Below are 17,980 nucleotides of genomic sequence, written 5' to 3' on the forward strand. Positions count from 1 at the left end.
ATACAACTGGCAGGTGTGAAACACGGTGCACGGTAACACCTAAGGAATGGACCTGCTTGTGTTATTTCTCTGTCCTATGGCAGTATAAAGCATTTTATTATTAAGCGCTATTCTAAGCAAACTGTGTCACTAAAGGGAAAGAGTGAGTACAATATGAGTGGCTGTATGTTTTTTTTTTCTTTCATATTATCCCCTTATATCGCCAGATTCCCGTATATAGCACTCTAACTATTCTTTACAGTCTAAGTCTGTATTCTTATTAATGGAACCACAACCCCGATACAAAAATAGATCTAAAGGAAATCAACGGAGTCTCTGTCCATCCTGTAATTCTTTTTTTTTTTTTTTTTTTCTCAATGACATGATTAAATATAACATGATGCTTTTTTTTCCTTTTCTTTTTTTTTGTAACTATATCTCGTCATCATGTCAAATGATTTCAATTTATCTTTTTAAAGGTGGCAGTGGGGAAAAGGAGGAGGAGGAGGAGGAGGGGGGGGAAGGGGATATACACTGACATGTGGGACCTGAATGGGGGAAATGCATGGGTGCAGGTGTTGGGGATGGTGGTGGTGGTGGTGGTGGTGGGGGGGGGGACGATGTGTTCTGGTGTGGGAGTTTTACTTCTTGGCGTTCAGGGCCGCGAGGGAAGCATCCACCTCCTCCTCTGGCTGCAGTGGATGCCACTGGGCGATGGGACGGCGGGGGTTGGCCAGCATGTCGGACCAGTGTTTGAGCCCGGCGCCCGTGGACTTACTTCCCACCCAGATCTTACCGATGGCGTCGTTCTTGCCAATCTTGTCGTAATCCAGCACCGTGATCACGGCTTGGATTTTCTGAGAGAATGGGTAGAAAAAAATGGTCATAAATATTAAATTGATTGATTCTAACTCGACTGCACACACTGTACGGCAGGCATGTCCAAACGCCGGCCCGCAGGCCAAACCCGCTGTCAGGTTGTGTACGGCCTGCAGCTTTCGGTTTTATAATGGATTATTTATGTTCCAGGGATGGACTGGGACAGAAAAATCGACCCTGGTCATGTGTCATCCCCGTTGGCTCAGCTGGTGAAGAGCTGCACTCTGTAACCAGTGTCCTAAGTTCCCAACCCAGCTGTGACAAACAGATACATACACTCACCTCCTATAGTGTGATGCATTCACTCCTGCGTGGCTTAGATTTGGCGACATTGCAACTAAAAAAATTATGGTTTCGACAATGAAAATATTATATTCCAATTGCGTCACCAAAGCGCAGTGCGTGCAGCCCAGATTTGGCAACCGCGCAAAGAGCGCGTTGGGTGCACATGCGTGAACTGAACCACCGTATAAGCCTTGTTTATACTTAGGCTTTAAGCAAGGCTTAAGAGTTGGCGCGCGCCGTAGCCGACAAAGTTGGAAAAATCCTAGCGCCGCGACACCTTTTGGAGCTCACGTGCCCGACGCGACACAGGATATGGCGTCATTTTCGGCGCGTGCCCGGCACACTACAGCGGGGACCGTACCTATGTTCCCCGGGTCCTATGTTCCCCGGGTCCTATGTTCCCCGGGTCCTATGTTCCCCACTTTGTATGTGACCGGGGAACATAGGACCCTTTCTCTTACCCTAACCCTAACCCTACCCTTTTTCAAAAAAGGGTAAAGCTAGGTTTATACTCGATTGTAGGGGGTCGTACCTATGTTCCCCGGGTCCTATGTTCCCCGTTTTTCCAAAAAAGGTCCTATGTTCCCCGTTTTTCCAAAAAAGGTCCTATGTTCCCCACTTTGTATGTGACAGGGGAACATAGGACCTTTTTTGGAAAAACGGGGAATATAGGACCCGGGGAACATAGGTACGACCCCCTACAATCGAGTATAAACCTAGCTTTAAGCCTTGTTTATGCTTAAGCTTTGGCGCGGGGCCCAGCAGATGGCCCGTGACCTACAAGCATGCAACGAAACAACACGTTATGCTAACGTGTTGTTTCGTTGCAGTATTCGCCTCAACGGCAGGGGGCGCACAACCAAAATACTCAGTGAACAAGCAGGAAGTCAACGTGTGCTAACGTCTTTATCCAACATTGTCCGACACTGTAGCTGTAGCTACTGTATGTATATACGACTTTAGCAGAGTTGATGCAAAGTTTATTTTACTGTTTTTGTTGTAATAAGTAATTCAGAACGCGTGCTACAAACGCACTAAAATGAACGACAGTAGAGAAGTCTAAAAAACAGACTAGCGATTCGGAAAAAACGTTGACCCTAACCCTACCCTTTTTCAAAAAAGGGTCCTATGTTCCCCTGTCACATACAAAGTGGGGAACATAGGACCTTTTTTGGAAAAACGGGGAACATAGGACCCGGGGAACATAGGTACGACCCCATACAATCGAGTATAAACCTAGCTTTAAGCCTTGTTTATGCTTAAGCTTTGGCGCGGGGCCCAGCAGATGGCCCGTGACCTACAAGCATGCAACGAAACAACACGTTATGCTAACGTGTTGTTTCGTTGCAGTATTCGCCTCAACGGCAGGGGGCGTACAACCAAAATACTCAGTGAACAAGCAGGAAGTCAACGTGTGCTAACGTCGTTATCCAACATTGTCCGACACTGTAGCTGTAGCTACTGTATGTATATACGACTTTAGCAGAGTTGATGCAAAGTTTATTTTACTGTTTTTGTTGTAATAAGTAATACAGAACGCGTGCTACAAACGCACTTAAATGAACGACAGTAGAGAAGGCGTAAGTAAAGTACGCTGCCTAGCGACAGTAGTAAACAACAACTTTCACAAAGTGTTTTTCCACGTCCTACGGCAAAAGCCATTGTCTTTTTATAACGTGGTAGTGATCTCCTTCCAGGAGTTTGACTGTCTCTGTGCTCTCGGACAGAAAAGCCATACATATTTGTGTACAAGCGGACCTGCTCCACCTGAGTTGTCTCGCCCCACAGCCCGACAAAGTTACGAAAAATTCAGAGGTGCGCGACACAGGATATGACTCCATTTTTGTCACGCGGCCGGCACACTACGGTGACCGTAAACCGGGACCGTATCTATGTTCCCCGGGTCCTATTTTCCCCGCTTTGTGCGCAGGGAGCAAAGTGGACCTTTTTTGGGAAAAACGGGGAACGACATAGGTACGAAACATAGGTACGACCCCCCGTAAACCTAGCTTTAAGCTAGCTTCATTTAGTAGTCGACAAGGATAGTCATCAGGGGGTCATACCTATGTTCCCCCGGGTCCTATGTTCCCCGTTTTTCCCAAAAAAGGTCCACTTTGTATGTGACAGGGGAACATAGGACCCTTTTTTTGAAAAAGGGTAGGGTTAGGATTAGGGTTAGAGAAAGGGTTCTATGTTCCCCGGTCACATACAAAGCGGGGAACATAGGACCCAGGGAACATAGGTACGGTCCCGTCATCAGTGCGATGCACACGTGGTACTATACCAGGTCCTTTCAATAAAAGTTTGGACACCCCTGAGAAACAGTATCAACACAGCACCAACCAGTAAACACACACTGTTTGCATTGTACTGTACAGTCAATGTTAGTGGAGCATTTAGCCGATTTAGAGCCAGATATTTCCTTCAGGGGTTGATGGAGAACAATACAAATTAAATGTGAGCAATTACTGTACCATGTGATCAGAATCATGATTCTAAATGAGAAGAAATGTTCCTCATAAACTGCAGGATGTGTTAGAAAAAAAGCATATGCCTACTGTACAGCACAGATATCAAATATTAGTTACTTTCCCGCAACATAACTCTGTAAATAATAATGTTCCAGAGCTAACGATCCACTATTGATCCTCCTTTGTATCCTTTAAACTGTTACGGCACTACTTTCTGTTCTCCGTGGTATTAAAAAGGTCTTAGTCTTAGTTGATTTCCTGCACTGATACGAACACTTGCTCAGGTTGTACTTTGTGTAATCCTTCTTCCTGACGTTTTACACACAGATCCTGAAAGGCTTTTCTTCTTCAATCAACGACATCGTGTCACAAAAATGCAAATGCAACCCTGTGTATGACACGTACTGTGCTACTTCTACATTCTGTGGTGTTTTTAAACACATCGTTCCACACCCTTACCTGCATCTGCTCGAGAGGAATCTCAAAGCTGAACGACTCGTTGTAGTACGGGTTCAAAGTGTTCTTTTTCACCGTCGTTTTCTTCTTCTTCAGCCTCTTTCCGTTCTGCAGCAGGTTGATTTTCACATAGGGATCTAAAAAGACAAAAGATCTCGATGTTGCTGGAGAAAAAAAATGCCCTTGACATGCATATGTGGGTTGCAGTGCTGTCATGCACCAACAGATGGGGCCATCGTGAGGCCGGGGGGGTGGGGATGAGTGTTGGGTTGCTGCATGGGGGAGGACTGCAGCGTCAGCACGTGAGCAGAGCTGCAGTCTCTCTGTGAGCGTCGGAATCACACGTTAATCTGCACCAAAAATACCTGATAATGCTCAAGTGTAAACATTAAAAGTGTGTGTGTGTGTGTGTGTGTGTGGTAATAAGATGGAATAATGTGATGCAGAGCTGTGTGCACAGTGTGTACAGCACCTGACAGTCCACCCACGTCCATTTTCTTCAGGTTCTTAGCCTCCAGAATACAGATGGTGAGCTTTCCAGCGGTGGGGACGTAACGCAGGGAGATGCAAATGTCACCCAGCTTCTCCGGCTGAGAAGAAGAAGAAGAAGAAGGAGAGGGAGGAGAAAAGAGGGAGAGTCAAAAGGAGCATTATGTAAGAGATGGTTTATATTTAGTCATTAAAGGACCATGACGTGTCTTCAGGGACTGAAACAACAACGTTAAAATGAAATACTGACACCTCTGACAACAAGGGTAGAGCTAGAATATTCGTAAAAAGACTGTGAATGTTTTTGAGTTTTCGGCCTCAATCCTGGTCCTGAGGACGTTTCCCTGCCCACTGGCAAGAAGTCGGATAATTTGATTTATTTATATGGTCAGAAATGCCTAAAGTGAGTAAACCGAAAAGACCTCGTTACTCCTTCTAAATCATTGGTTCTCAAAGTGCGGCCCGGGGGCCAATGGCGGCCCGCAGAAACATTTCTGACGGCCCCCGCAATGAATTACAGTTGATAGTTTTAACCCAGGAGCTACTAAGGTTGTTAAATGTTTGTTGGACATTACTGGATACAGACCAATAAGTGTAAACAAAAATACTGGGTATTTACCTGGTTTCTATATGGTGAATTTTAGTGTATTATTGTGTTATAAGCTGGTAATAAGCAGGTAGCTACAGCCCCCAATTACTAGCTATTTACCCAGTAAATATATGGTAACAGAAATGTGTTACTTGGTATTAACCTGTAATTAGAAGGTAAGAACAATGGCCAAAATACTGGGTAATTACCCAATAAATTATAAAGTGTTATTATATTAACGCTTAAATAACATTATATTAACGCTTATATTACTTAACGCTTAACTGTAGAACTGCAATCTGGTCATTAAAATGATTACAAATAGGATTTCTTTCTGTTTTTTTTTTCTTTGGCGGCCCTCAGTCCAATGTTGGGTTCCCAAATTGGCCCTCAGGTATCAACACTTTGAGAACCCCTGTTCTAAATAAACGAGGGTCTGAATTGGAGTTGCATTTATAAAAATAAAGGGAATTTAACGAAAGATGCAGATGTTTTTTTTTTGTTTTTTTTACACCTTTTGACGTAAAGTAAGCAACTGAGACTCAGCCAAGCTCCGTCTCTCCCCCCCTCTCTCTCTTTCCCTTCCCTCTCATTCACATTAAAGGTGCATGATAATAAATAAATAATGCATATAAAACGTTTTTTTTTACAGTCCACCTCGTCAGGCTAAAGACAAACAATCGCTTTAAATCTCCGCCCGCTGCTAAGTTTAAGTTCAAGACTATTAAAAAGAAGGAGGGACGATTAGGTATAATGTGGGTGAGTTCCTAAATGGGCTTAAAGTGCCTGTTGTAAACGCTCGTCATCTCAGTTTTACATATTTTTACATCAAGATCCGAGACAGAGAAACACAAACTGCCCCTTTTTGTGTCGGTACAAATAATTATTTTTAAACCCACTCATGACTCATGTGTTTTCAAAGTCAATAAAATAAAAATGTCTACAAGCTAAATTAACAGTACTAACTTTAAAGGTGACTCTGGAGAGGCGGCAGAAGCAAAGGCTCAAACCTGTTTTAATATCCTGATGTGGTATAATGTATAATGTTGAGTAGTAAATACAGACTTGCACGGCCACGGAAAATAACAACCTTCAATCTCAAAGGAAATAAGGGTTCCTTATAAAGGGTTCTTCTACAAGGGCTGAGGTTCTACCTGGAACCATTTGCTTCTCAAAAACCCTTTCCCCTGAATAAAGGTTTTTTCAAGGGTTCTTGGTAACACTAATGGTTCCAGTTACAACCATTTTGATCCAGAGAACCCTTTAAAACTCCTTTCCTGAATAAAGGGTTTTAAAATGGTTCTTGGTGGAACCCTCCAAAAGGGTTCCAGGTAGAACCTTTATAAAAAGGTTCTACCTGGAGCCAAAAAGGGTTCCCATATGAGGAGAAGCCGAAGAACCTTACATGGCTCTACTTAGCACTTTTATTTCTAAGAGTGTACCGTCGTTATTAGCTGTCGTTTCTTTGCTCAGATTCATAAGGCTTGTGATTCACAGCCAATATTGTCAGCTCGTATTTTTAACCCTTTAACACCTCAATAACCAGAATAACTTTCAATATCTGGCAGTTATTAAAGCGGAAGTTCCTAATCGCTGTTTTTTTGGTGTGTATCTGCGTCATTACCTTGTTTATGAAGCCCTGACGGTTCGAAACAAACAGTTCAGCCACTGCTGAGAACGTTGTGTTTTATTGTAATCTCGGGGCTCAACGAGATCACTGAAAATCCCGTAATAGTTACGTAAGCAGTGGTTCTCCTGAACAACCGATCGTCCTGCTGCGGGCGGTAGTCCGGGCACATCCGGTTGCGTACATTGAACCGCAGAAGAAGAATAACGTCCGTTGTGGAGGTGTTTCACGAGCAACAGTGTCTTCTGACTCTGGGTCTGACTCCGGTTTAAAGTCATAAAGGGACTGCGGCGGGGAGTCGTGAAGAAGCTATTTTTAAACACTGTTAAAACAATGTTTTGATAATGAGGAGCAGTGCATCCACCATTCCAGAGGGGGGCGCTGCGCTTCTGAGAACGGATGTGCTGGATAGTACTGGCCAATCACAAGACTCTGTCTTCTGGGGGTGAAAGTTCACTCTGAAATCTCGCAGCAGAAAAACAGCGTCAGAAAAGAGGATTTCTATCGTCTCGTTTACAGCAACTAGGAGGTTTTGACCATAAAAACAAGTTCATATATGTAAGTGGACAGGACCACTCTATGTGACCTTTAACAATTTACTGCGTGTCAAAGTAGTGCGTTAACAACTTAAAATAAAGAAAGACTCAAATTTGTATTCGGAAAACACCAGATTTTGCGTGTGTTGAATTTGAAATTTGAACAGTATAAAACATATTTAAAGTAACATTTGTTTGAGTTTTCGTCTCAATGTCCAAAAATGTGCACAGGTGTTTTTCTAACGCTCTCCTCTCTTGTGACAAAGACGCTGAATCACGGCTTCCTGCAAACAGCGTAAGTGAAATTACCGTAATAACCACATAATTGGCTTTGACCTGCAACTGCTCAGCTTTCGGAAACCGCTGGAATTTGTCCGATAGCTCGTAATTACGGTAACGCAATCGCGTCCTCTGCGATACGCTCAGCGTTGAAGGCTTAACCATCAAACATCCGATCCCCGTCCCGCTGTGACATTCAGCAGCGCCCTCACCTCCTCTTGATCCGCGCTGTCCAGGTCTCTCCAAACCTCTAATGGCTTAGCCAGGTCCAGGGTGTTGATGGGTATTTTGATCTCGCCGATGACGTCGTGTTTGGAGAAGCGATCGAAGTCGTAGACGGACATCACCAGCGTCTTCCCTCCCATTTCTTGGAATGGAATCTGAAAGACAGCGACCAAACGTATTTGTTTTGTGTTTTTTTTTATTTCACACATTTGTAAAAGTTCCTACAGAGAAAAAACCCACTATAGTACACACTGCTGTTCAGAAGTTTGGGGTCACCTATACAACTTTTGTTGTATTTTCCATTAAAAGTCACACTTTTATTCATCAAAAGAGTTAAAAAATGAATAGAAAATATTGTCAAGACATTGACAAGATTAGAAATAATGATTTTCATTCGCCAAACAACCAGCAAAACTGTTTTCAGCTGTGCTAACATCATTGCACAAGGGTTTTCAAGGGTTTTCTAATCATCCAATAGTCTTCTAACGCAATAAGCAAACACAAGCTACCATTAGAACACTGGAAATGGGCCTCTATACACCTATGTACATATTCTATTAAAAACCAGAAGTTTGCAGCTAGAATAGTCATTTACCACATTAACAAAGTGTGTTTTTGATTCATGTAATGTTATATTCATTGAAAAAAAAGTGCTTTTTCTTCAAAAATAAGGACATTTCTAAGTGACCCCAAACTTTTGAACGGTAGTGTCAGTATTATAAAGCAATATAAATTGCAATTTTGGTCCTTCCTGACTTAATAACATGCTGCTTCAGCAGAACTACTTTGACTTTGACGGCCGTTTGAAATGTTTTTTTCGTTTCCAAACGCTGTGTCAGCAGGCAGGTTTCAGTGGAGGTGGCCCTCGCCTTTAATTTGATTCTCCACCACACTCTCCTTGTCAGACACCTTCAAAATGTCTGCTGCTTTTTTTTTTTCTTTTTTTTTTTAAATCAGTGCTGGCCAAAAGTGTTAAAGAGGGGAAAAAAAAAAAAAAGACATCAGAATCTGAGCAGGTGCTCGTCTTTAAAGTGAAACGGAAGCAGAGGGGAGGAGTCGACCTTTTACAAGAGCTGTGCGCCCGTTAAACAGATAAGACAGGCGTGTTGTTTTGATAAGTAATCAGTGTCTTTTTTAGCTCACCTTGAAGGAGAACGTCTCATTGAAGACGGGATTGAGAGTTTTCTTGTGAACCTTCGTGTCAAACTTCTTCTTCTTGTCGGGGAGGACGAAGACCTTGACGTAAGGGTCGGAGGTGCCGCCGCTGTCCATGGAGAGGAGATCGGCGGCTTGAAGGATCCCCACAGTCAACTGGTGAAGGGAGCATGGAGGTGATTATAGCACAAAACTGAAGAGCCTTAATACTGAAGGTAAATCCCTCACAATGTCATGGAAAACTTTTTTATAATCAAAGAAGTTTGAGGCCCAAAAAAATGCCGCTAACTTTCCGAGACCAATGCTGATATTTACATGTAAACAGATAACGTTGAAATTCATAAATGTAATCTTTATTATTCATAAATGATCTAAATATGTTGCTATTCTTTATGAAACAAAGGATTTGTTGAATTAAAAACTGCCCGAGGATATTGTTCTGTTCACTTGTAATGCCTCATACGTCATACTGTGCCAACATTTGGGGGAAACACTCAAATTAAACAAACTTAGATGCTATAATTAAACTTCAGAAAAGAGCAATTAGAATAATAAATGCAGTTGGACATCTGGAATCCACTAATCAGTTTTTCATAGGATCTTTCATGTTAACATTTCGAGATACCAGTCTTTAAACTGAGAGAATGAAATTATAATTTACAAGGATTATCTATGTGAGAGACTAGCAAGAGAACGTGAGAACATCTATCTACAAAGCAAGTTGTGTCCGTCTGTCTGTCTGTGACGGGTATAGCTCCCTGACCGTTAGTCAGATCGCCCTGAGACTTTGGATATGGGTTGAGCACAGCCCAATGGTGTGCATCCTTGATTTTCAACATTTTTTGAGGAATTTTAACTTTTGTTGATATATCACGCTACACCAGGCAGGTAGAGGCTCATCAGCAGCAGCTGCGCTGTCTGGAGCAGGGAGTTGGGAGTGCAGAGGCTGTCCTCTCACGGCGGGTGAGACATTTTCACGCGGTTCACCGCAGAACATGGTCTTATACTGAAACGACGAAATCGGTGTACATTCACCGATACGCGAATGGAGCACATATTTATTTTGCGTTAGCATGCTACGACTTTGCGGCTAACTTGGCGAACCTATTTCCAAAGGTAAGCTGGCGAGGCTACGATTAGGATTAGCGTAGGGATAACATAATACAAACTTTGGAAAATTTTAAAAATTGTGTTTGTGTTTGTTGTATGTGGTTGGACAACGCAATTTTTAAACTTTTCGATTAGCATTAGCGTAGCATAGGAATACATACTTCCTACGGGGCCTGCACACGTAATATTAAATACAGATGTGTGTCAGATTTTGGGGGTAAAGTTACAGAAGGAACTCAATGATGAATTGACAGACCAGTATTATAATAGAACATTTAATGTTTTATGTATTTTCTCCACATTTCAGATTTTCGTTTTTTTTTCTTGTATTGCACACAACAGGCAATTTTGTACAACAGCCTATTCTTTTCTTTCAGTTATTGTCACATTTGTGTTCAGTGATCTCTCTTTATGATGACTTTTCAATAAACTTCAATATTGATCAAAAATAATTATGTTTTTGGAAAGTCCCATGTTGTGATTACAAAGAAAATATATTGTTAAAATGTGAAAACAGAAAAGGACATATTTCTCTTTTTTTTTTCTTTAAACCCCAGAATAAAAAAAATGTGTAGCCCAGCTTGAGGCCAAAGGACGCAGCACCCCCTAAATGCTATGCCAGACAACGTGAACCAATCTCGTCACCTTGTTCTCCTGGAAGTCATAGTCGATAGAGTACTGCAGCTTCCCGAGCTTCTCCTTCTCCTTCACTTCCTCTTCTTTCTCGTCTCCGGTCAGTCCAGGTTCCACGTCGTCTTCTTCGTCGTCGTCGTCCTGTTGTTTCTGCAGAGACAAGACAGGAGGGAGGAGGGAGGAAGAGGGACAAGTCAGAGGAGTGTTTGGACGCGGCGTCCGTGCTGAACATCAAAACCTTTTGGGCATCAGCAGTCGGGTTAGTCACAACACCTACCTGCCACTTACCCCCTCTGCTCACCCCCAGGTGTTACTAGTGCAATCTGTTCATCGATGACCACAGTTGCAACCTGACTTGATTTCAATATTTCTTGGGTGACACCATTTGCTGTTTTCTTTTCTTTTCTTTTCTTTTTTGTTATCGTATAATGAGCATTTACAGGTAATGATACACTCTGCTAAGATCAGAGGCAGGGAGTTCTCTCCTGGGAGTACGTGTCGTTGTAGAAATGTCATTTAGCAGCTATCGTATATAAAGACTGACAGAAGGACAGACACAGAGATAGAGTAGCGAGTGGGAAACAAGAGAAAAACAGTCAATAATACAGAGGGTGGAGAGAAATAACAGGAATACCTTAGATAAAATGCAAAGTAATACAATAGCTGATCCACTGGAAGTTCTTTTTCCTAATTATATATATGCCTATAATCACTTTTTTGAGGTTTTCTTCAAATTAATACAACTCTGGTCATGGACAAAATAACAAGAACCCCGATTCACTGAATTCCAAAAAGCAAAATTCTCAATTCTCAAGTCCAGTATGACGATAATGAGTCACGTATCCCACGCAGAGGAACGCAAGCGTCACCTAACATGAGCCAACAACAACGAGGCCGCATGGGAAAAAAAAAAAAACCAGACTGTGGAAATGCAATTACAGTGAAATCTTTTATTATAGAGCAATCGTTCCCGCCTTCAGTGACAGGTGTTCTTGTTATTTCGTCCTCTTCGCGGCGTGCGCGGCGTTATTTCCAGTATGCAAGCGGCCCGGCGACATCTGTGTCTGTGAGGAACCGCAGGACGGACGGAGGAGCTACGACGAGTGGAAGACAAATGCGATTAAAAGACGCCGACGCAGTGTTTCCTGACACGTCTCGACACGTTTTTGAGAAGTCTGCTCAAAACTTGCTCAAATCTGACAACGTACGCTGGTTTACTTTACTTCAAGACACGCGATATAGCTGTCTGCGGTGTCTCTGCTCCTGACTCATTAATGTAGCCCTTGTTTAAAAAAATGTGGGGATAGAATAAGTTACTCATTAAAGGTGCATTATGTAATAAACCTAAAGCAACAGGCCATGAAATCCTCCTAATAGACTCCTTGGCAGTCTACGTCACGGGCGCGTCACCTTCTCTCTACTGCGCATGTCGGTTGCAGAAATCGCTATTGTGCGCAACAGGTAAACCAACAACATGTCTTGTTGTGCTGTCGGTTGCAGGAATCGTTTTAACAAACAAGATAAAAGCCTGAAGTTTTCCCGTGAAGTTTTGCAAGCCATCAGGAGGAGCGACTGGAACGAGCAAATTTGCAGTGCTCACTTCATATCAGTTAAAGGTGCATTATGTAATAAATCTATAGCAACTGGCCATAAAATCCTCCTAATATGTCACAGAGACTCAGGAATAATGTTCATATAACAAACTGAACTCACCAACAACAACAGTACAGACAAAATATTTGAATTAATAAAAATATTTTGCAGACTGCAAATCATGTTTACGTTTTGAAATCATGTTTCGGCATGTGGCGCCACCTACCGCCGTCTACCAATCATTGCAGTCAGTAGAGTCTCAGCTGCCGAGCAACCACGGGGGTTGCCAGTTACGTCTGAGCTACAATGGCGGAGAAAACTAAACCTAAAAGACCAAATACAGGTATTTTGAATTTGAGCGTAGTAACCGTTTTTGGCCACATTCTTACACATGGCGCCTTTAAGTTACGAGAAGAAAAAGGCTTAAACTGAACAAAACTGAGTTGTAAAGAAATGCCTGCAACTGAAATACATCGATAATTTGGTTATAACGGGGTCAAATGTAAATAAGTGCATTAATAAATCAAGGTGTCAAACTCAAATGACCTTAAGGCCAATTAGCTTCTTAAAGAGACAATTGTCTTACACTGTTATGTCTGTAATTAAGTGTTGTCTGTTGATGTCATCTTAGCTTAAACCACTGTTCTGTATGTGTATTTTATTTACTTATCTATTCTATTTTATCCTATTTTTTTATAATTTTTTAGCTTATGCACCATGTACAGCACATTGGTCAGCGCCAGCTGTGGTAATGTGCTTTAAAAATAAAACTTTACTTACATGTATTACTTTATATCGCAATAAAGATATTCAGATCAATATATATATATATAAAAAAGTAGTAAAAACTAGAGTTTAAAAAGAAAAAAAACCAACTATAAAAAATATATATATTAATCGTAATATTTTACAGAATTTGAAAATAAAAGTGTTTGATTTGAAATGGAATAATGCCAAAATAAATCTATTAATATAAAAAACAGAAAATTAGGTAAATAATGACGTGATATTAAGCTATGCGCCACATGTGGGCCGCAAGCCGCCAGTTTGACACCTCTGGAACTTTGGGGTTCCTCTGGAACAAAAGTGTTGTTTTCTAAAAGAAAAGAAGAGAAAAGTGAAAAATATGCCTTTAATCTTCGATATCGTGTTTCATTGGCTGCCTGAGGTGTGTGAAACGCAACATCGCAGATTAAAGTCATATTTCCCTTTACCCTAAACCTGTCTGAAACTATTAATAATTCATTTATTAACGCACTTATTTACATTCTATCCTCGTTATAACCAAACGACACATATTTCAGTCACGTCTTGTTCAGTTTAGTGGTCTTTTTTTCTTAATGAATAACTTATTCTCTCCCCACACTTTTCAAACACGGCCTACAAAAGCAAACGCATCTTATTCTGCTCTTATTATTGTTATAACTCGCTGTTCTCACTGAAAGATTTCAACATTTTCTTCCATATTTTCTGGCTGCTAATGTTTTTTTAATCATTATTCCAACACTGTGCAGCAGTTTGATGACAATTAACTGCTCCTGAGATAATTGGAGCGTGATGAAAAAGTGAAATCACATCGTCATCTGTTTTTTTTTTTTTTTTTTCTTCCTTATCAGCCATCTCGCCGTTACATCACACCAGAGCCTCCTCCTCCTCCTCCTCCTCTATCCACCTCCGGCTCTCGGCTCTTTCAACTCTGACTAATCGAGCGATGGGGCAAAATATGCTCGGATGATAAATATTAAAGTCAACTTTCGCTCCTGAAGTCGGATAATAACTCAGCGTGGCCTACTTCCCTATGGCTGTCGTCTTGAAAAGACATTGATGTCTTCGTAAGGGTCCAGCTACGCAATGAAGAGCTGGAAGAGGAACACACACACGCACACACACGCGCACACGCTCATACTCACATTTGCTTCCATGCAAGCTCTCACGCATGCTTTAAAAATTCTCTCCCACACACACACACACTCACTTTCACACAAATAATTCCTTATATGTGGCATTCTCTGTCTAAATTGTGCTAAATGCTTTTCATTCAAGCATGCCAGGCCACACAATGCAGGATCCAAGTTTCTTTTTTTTTAGATGATTAATGCACATGAATAAAAACCTTATATAAACCTCTATGACATAAACATATATATATATTTTTTTTTTTTTATCACGCCCAAAAACCTCTGTACATGTGTTCGGAGTGAAATGTACACATCCATGGCGGGATCATGCTACATAGAGAATTTCCAGTAGTTGTCATACTTCCAGTGGGGGTTCAAAGATAAAGGCATGGTGGGTCTGAATGAGTGCCCTTTGGTCAACACTGAGGTTTTTTTCTTTGTTTGTTTGTTTGTTTGTTTGTTTGTTTAATCGAATGAAATAAAAATCTTGATCGTCGTCCGCAACTTGGAATCAACTGAAATCAGTTGACTGCAAATGTGGGCAAACATCCCGGCCCACCATTTCTCCTCAGTGAGACCCAAGTGCTTCAGGGGGGGGAGAGAGGAGGAGGAGGAGGAGGAGGAGGAGGAGGAGGTGGTGTCAATGACTGTCACCTTGTATGTCAGCAGCATGGGTCATCCAGGAAAGTTACTCTCAAGTCAAGTTGTGGCCATTCAATGGTTTCCTACTGCAAGGGCATATGCTGGTCTTTGTCATTTTTCATCCTACAAACAGCTGTATAAGTGTCGCGTGGAACATCGGAGCGTGTTTGCACAGTAGGTGAATTTTACGACACTACCGTTCAAAAGTTTGGGGGTCACCTATACAGTTTTTTTTTTGGCGTGTTTTCCATTAATAGTCACACTTTTATTCATCAAAAGAGTTGCAAAATGAATAGAAAATTTAGTCGAGACATTGACAAGATTAGAAATGAGTCAAAATAATAATTCTGCTCTTCAAACCAACTGTTTTCAGCTGTGCTAACATCATTGCACAAGGGTTTTCTAATCATCCAATAGCCTTCTAACGTGATTAGCAAACACAATGTACCATTAGAACACTGGAAATGGGCCTCTATACACCTATGTACATAGGCTAGAATAGTTGTTTACCACATTAACAATGTATTTATGATTCATTGAATGTTATATTCATTGAAAAAAAAAGTGATTTTCCTTCAAAAATAAGGACATTTCTAAGCGACCCCAAACTTTAGAACGGCAGTGTATGTGGAGAGAAATTATTTGAGATATGAGCTTTTGAGGTCTGTCATGGTGGAAACATGCTTCAAAGCGCTCTCTCAGTTTAGGTTTTATTTTTTTGTAGCTATTTTCTTGTTGTTTTTTGACAAATACGCAGCTTAGCCCTTGCACATGCATGTTAGTGATCTCGCTGAGTGCACTCGTCATTCAAAGGCTCGACAATAGGATGAGATTCATGTTTCATTTTCAAACCATTTCAAAAATATTTTTTTTTAATGTTCTTTTAGCCAAAAAAATTGCAATCTCTGGATAATCAAGACATAGCAGTTGGTGCGGCATATCAGTTCAGTTGATTTTGCGAAAAAAAGCAGCTTTAAAAAACGCTCCCATTGATTCCTCAAGCACCCGCAGCACCTGAAGCTTGCAACAAAAAAAACTAAGGAAGCCATAGCACTTTTCATTGTCATCATCACTGCAATCCAATCCCTCCAAGCCCAGCCCCAGCCCAGCTCCAGCCCCAGTCCCAGTCCCCAACAAAATGCTCCCCCCCTGCCCTGGTCTGCGCTTACACAGAGCGGCCAGAGAGGGGCGCCGCGTGCCATCAGACCTACCGTAGGCAGAGAAGTCCACCACAGTCAAGATACACGGAGCACACATAAGACACAAAGCAGGAAGGAGGAGAGCAAAGAGACAAAGGAAGAGATTGAACTCACAGCAGACACCAAAGGAGGGTAATCACAGCAAATGCAGTCAGCTACACAGTCGGGAGAGCGAGGAAAATGACAGACAGAGGATACAATCGTATCCTGTGCAGCAGGGTCGTCGGGGTTTTAACACAGCCCCAGTTTTAGATGTTTTCTCATTGTGCTTTGTCAAAATCATCAATCACACTTGTGTGTGTGTGTGTGTGTGTGTGGGGGGGGGTGGGGGTAATAATTATAGGCCCAAAACAATGTCATTGTGCGAACTGCTAATTTTCATAATTACTCCTTAATGACTTAGTCGGAGCTGAATAGATAAAGGCTCCGTCATTTTCCACTCAAATCCCAAAGCACAAAAAAACAGCAACAATAACATTCATGACAAATACAGGAAATAATAATAATAATGATAATAATAATAATAATAAAAAAAACAAAGAAAGAGAGAGAGAGAGAGAAATAAAAGTATTCATGGTGGATAAAGAGTGTAATTAACACCTGTGGAGAATAGACTTTAGTGGGTTAGAAAGCCATCAAATGGTGAAACAGTTCCTGTCAGTCATTTGTAATTTGATACACTGTAAAGTTACTCGTGTCACATTGTGAGAACAATTGTTTCCGAAAAATACGAGTTAAACTCATGCATTGTTGTCTGTCCGTTGTGGTGGAAAGCAACAATATAATAAAAGCCCACATAACGGCTCCATATATATACAGCATGTTTGTCTGGAATCGTGCACAGTGTAGGTGTCAGTTCCCTGCTCAGTCGTGCTCAGTGTTGGTGTAGCAAAGATTCAGCTCCCCTCGGCTGTGACGTGACGTGACACACCCCCCGCGGTGAAACATACCTCGCCGCCTTTCAGGTTCTTCATTCCCATGTCACCCTTCCCCTTCTTGCCCTTCTTGTTCTTCTTCTTCTTGCAGCAGCATTTCTTGATGATGCACAAGCAGCACGTTAGGATGAGCATCGCGGCGACCACGGCGATGGCGATGATGGCCCAGGACGGCACTGAGGAGGAGGAGGGGGGGGGGAAGAAATATGGAGGACATATCCACAGATAAAGCAAATGCTTTGACATTTGACCAACTGATCATTTAGTCTACTCCATGTCATGTCCTGGGACAAATATATTTAGTAAGAGGGGTGCTAGTCTAGCAATTAGATTGGGTGAAAATTAGATTTCTCTGCCATTAGGAAGGGCAGCCAGTGATCGATGCCGAGTAAAGACATTACGAGGCTGCAGATGCCCGCGGCAAAAGAGAAAATCTAATTCCAAAATCATTGCTTAGGCGTGACATCAGCGCGAGTCGTGTTGGTTGATCGGAACGGGTTTTTTTTTTAGGCTCGGGGCTGCACGGCCGGGCCACTCACGTGGGATCTTGTCGATCTCGTTCAGGAACTTGTTCTTGATCTCGTCGAAGGCGTCGTTTTTGTCGACGGCCTCGGTGGAGTTGTCGGCGGAGGCGGCGACGGGGGCCGAGGTCACGCTCAAGGCGCCGGCCCCCGTCGGCTTTGCGGCGACCATGGGCGCTGTCTGGTGCCTGAACAGGTTGAACTTCGTCATTTAGGCTGCACACGCGGTCCCTGAGGAAAACGAGACACAGCCATCAGTGAACATGCACATTATACGAGTCTAAGTCCAACTCGTTATCAGAGGGTTGATGTATTCGGCATGCCATGGACAAATATGGTCACGCACGACTCTGACATAATAATGAGGCATAAGGTTACCAGAAAATGAAAGGATGAAGGAAAACGCTACCCGTTATGGTTTGTTAATCCTATACGTGAGAGTTATTTTTAGGCTAAATCATCTAAATCCAAGACCAAGA

General features: G+C 42.1%; 1 protein-coding gene across 1 annotated transcript; it reads right to left on the reverse strand.

The window, feature by feature from the left end:
* Positions 1-620: 620 nt before the first annotated feature.
* Positions 621-17,712, reverse strand: LOC310931413 (synaptotagmin-2-like; the record flags this gene model as incomplete). The annotated part of the gene is made up of 8 exons (XM_083894552.1): positions 621-836; positions 4,074-4,207; positions 4,543-4,660; positions 7,803-7,970; positions 8,959-9,126; positions 10,726-10,863; positions 16,996-17,156; positions 17,520-17,712. 8 exons carry the CDS (start codon positions 17,710-17,712, stop codon positions 621-623), a joined length of 1,296 nt encoding a protein of 431 aa, XP_083750678.1.
* Positions 17,713-17,980: the final 268 nt, after the last annotated feature.

The sequence above is a fragment of the Microchirus variegatus genome (assembly GCF_963457635.1).
Source record: "Microchirus variegatus genome assembly, chromosome: 9".
In the NCBI taxonomy this organism is placed as follows: Eukaryota; Metazoa; Chordata; class Actinopteri; order Pleuronectiformes; family Soleidae; genus Microchirus; species Microchirus variegatus.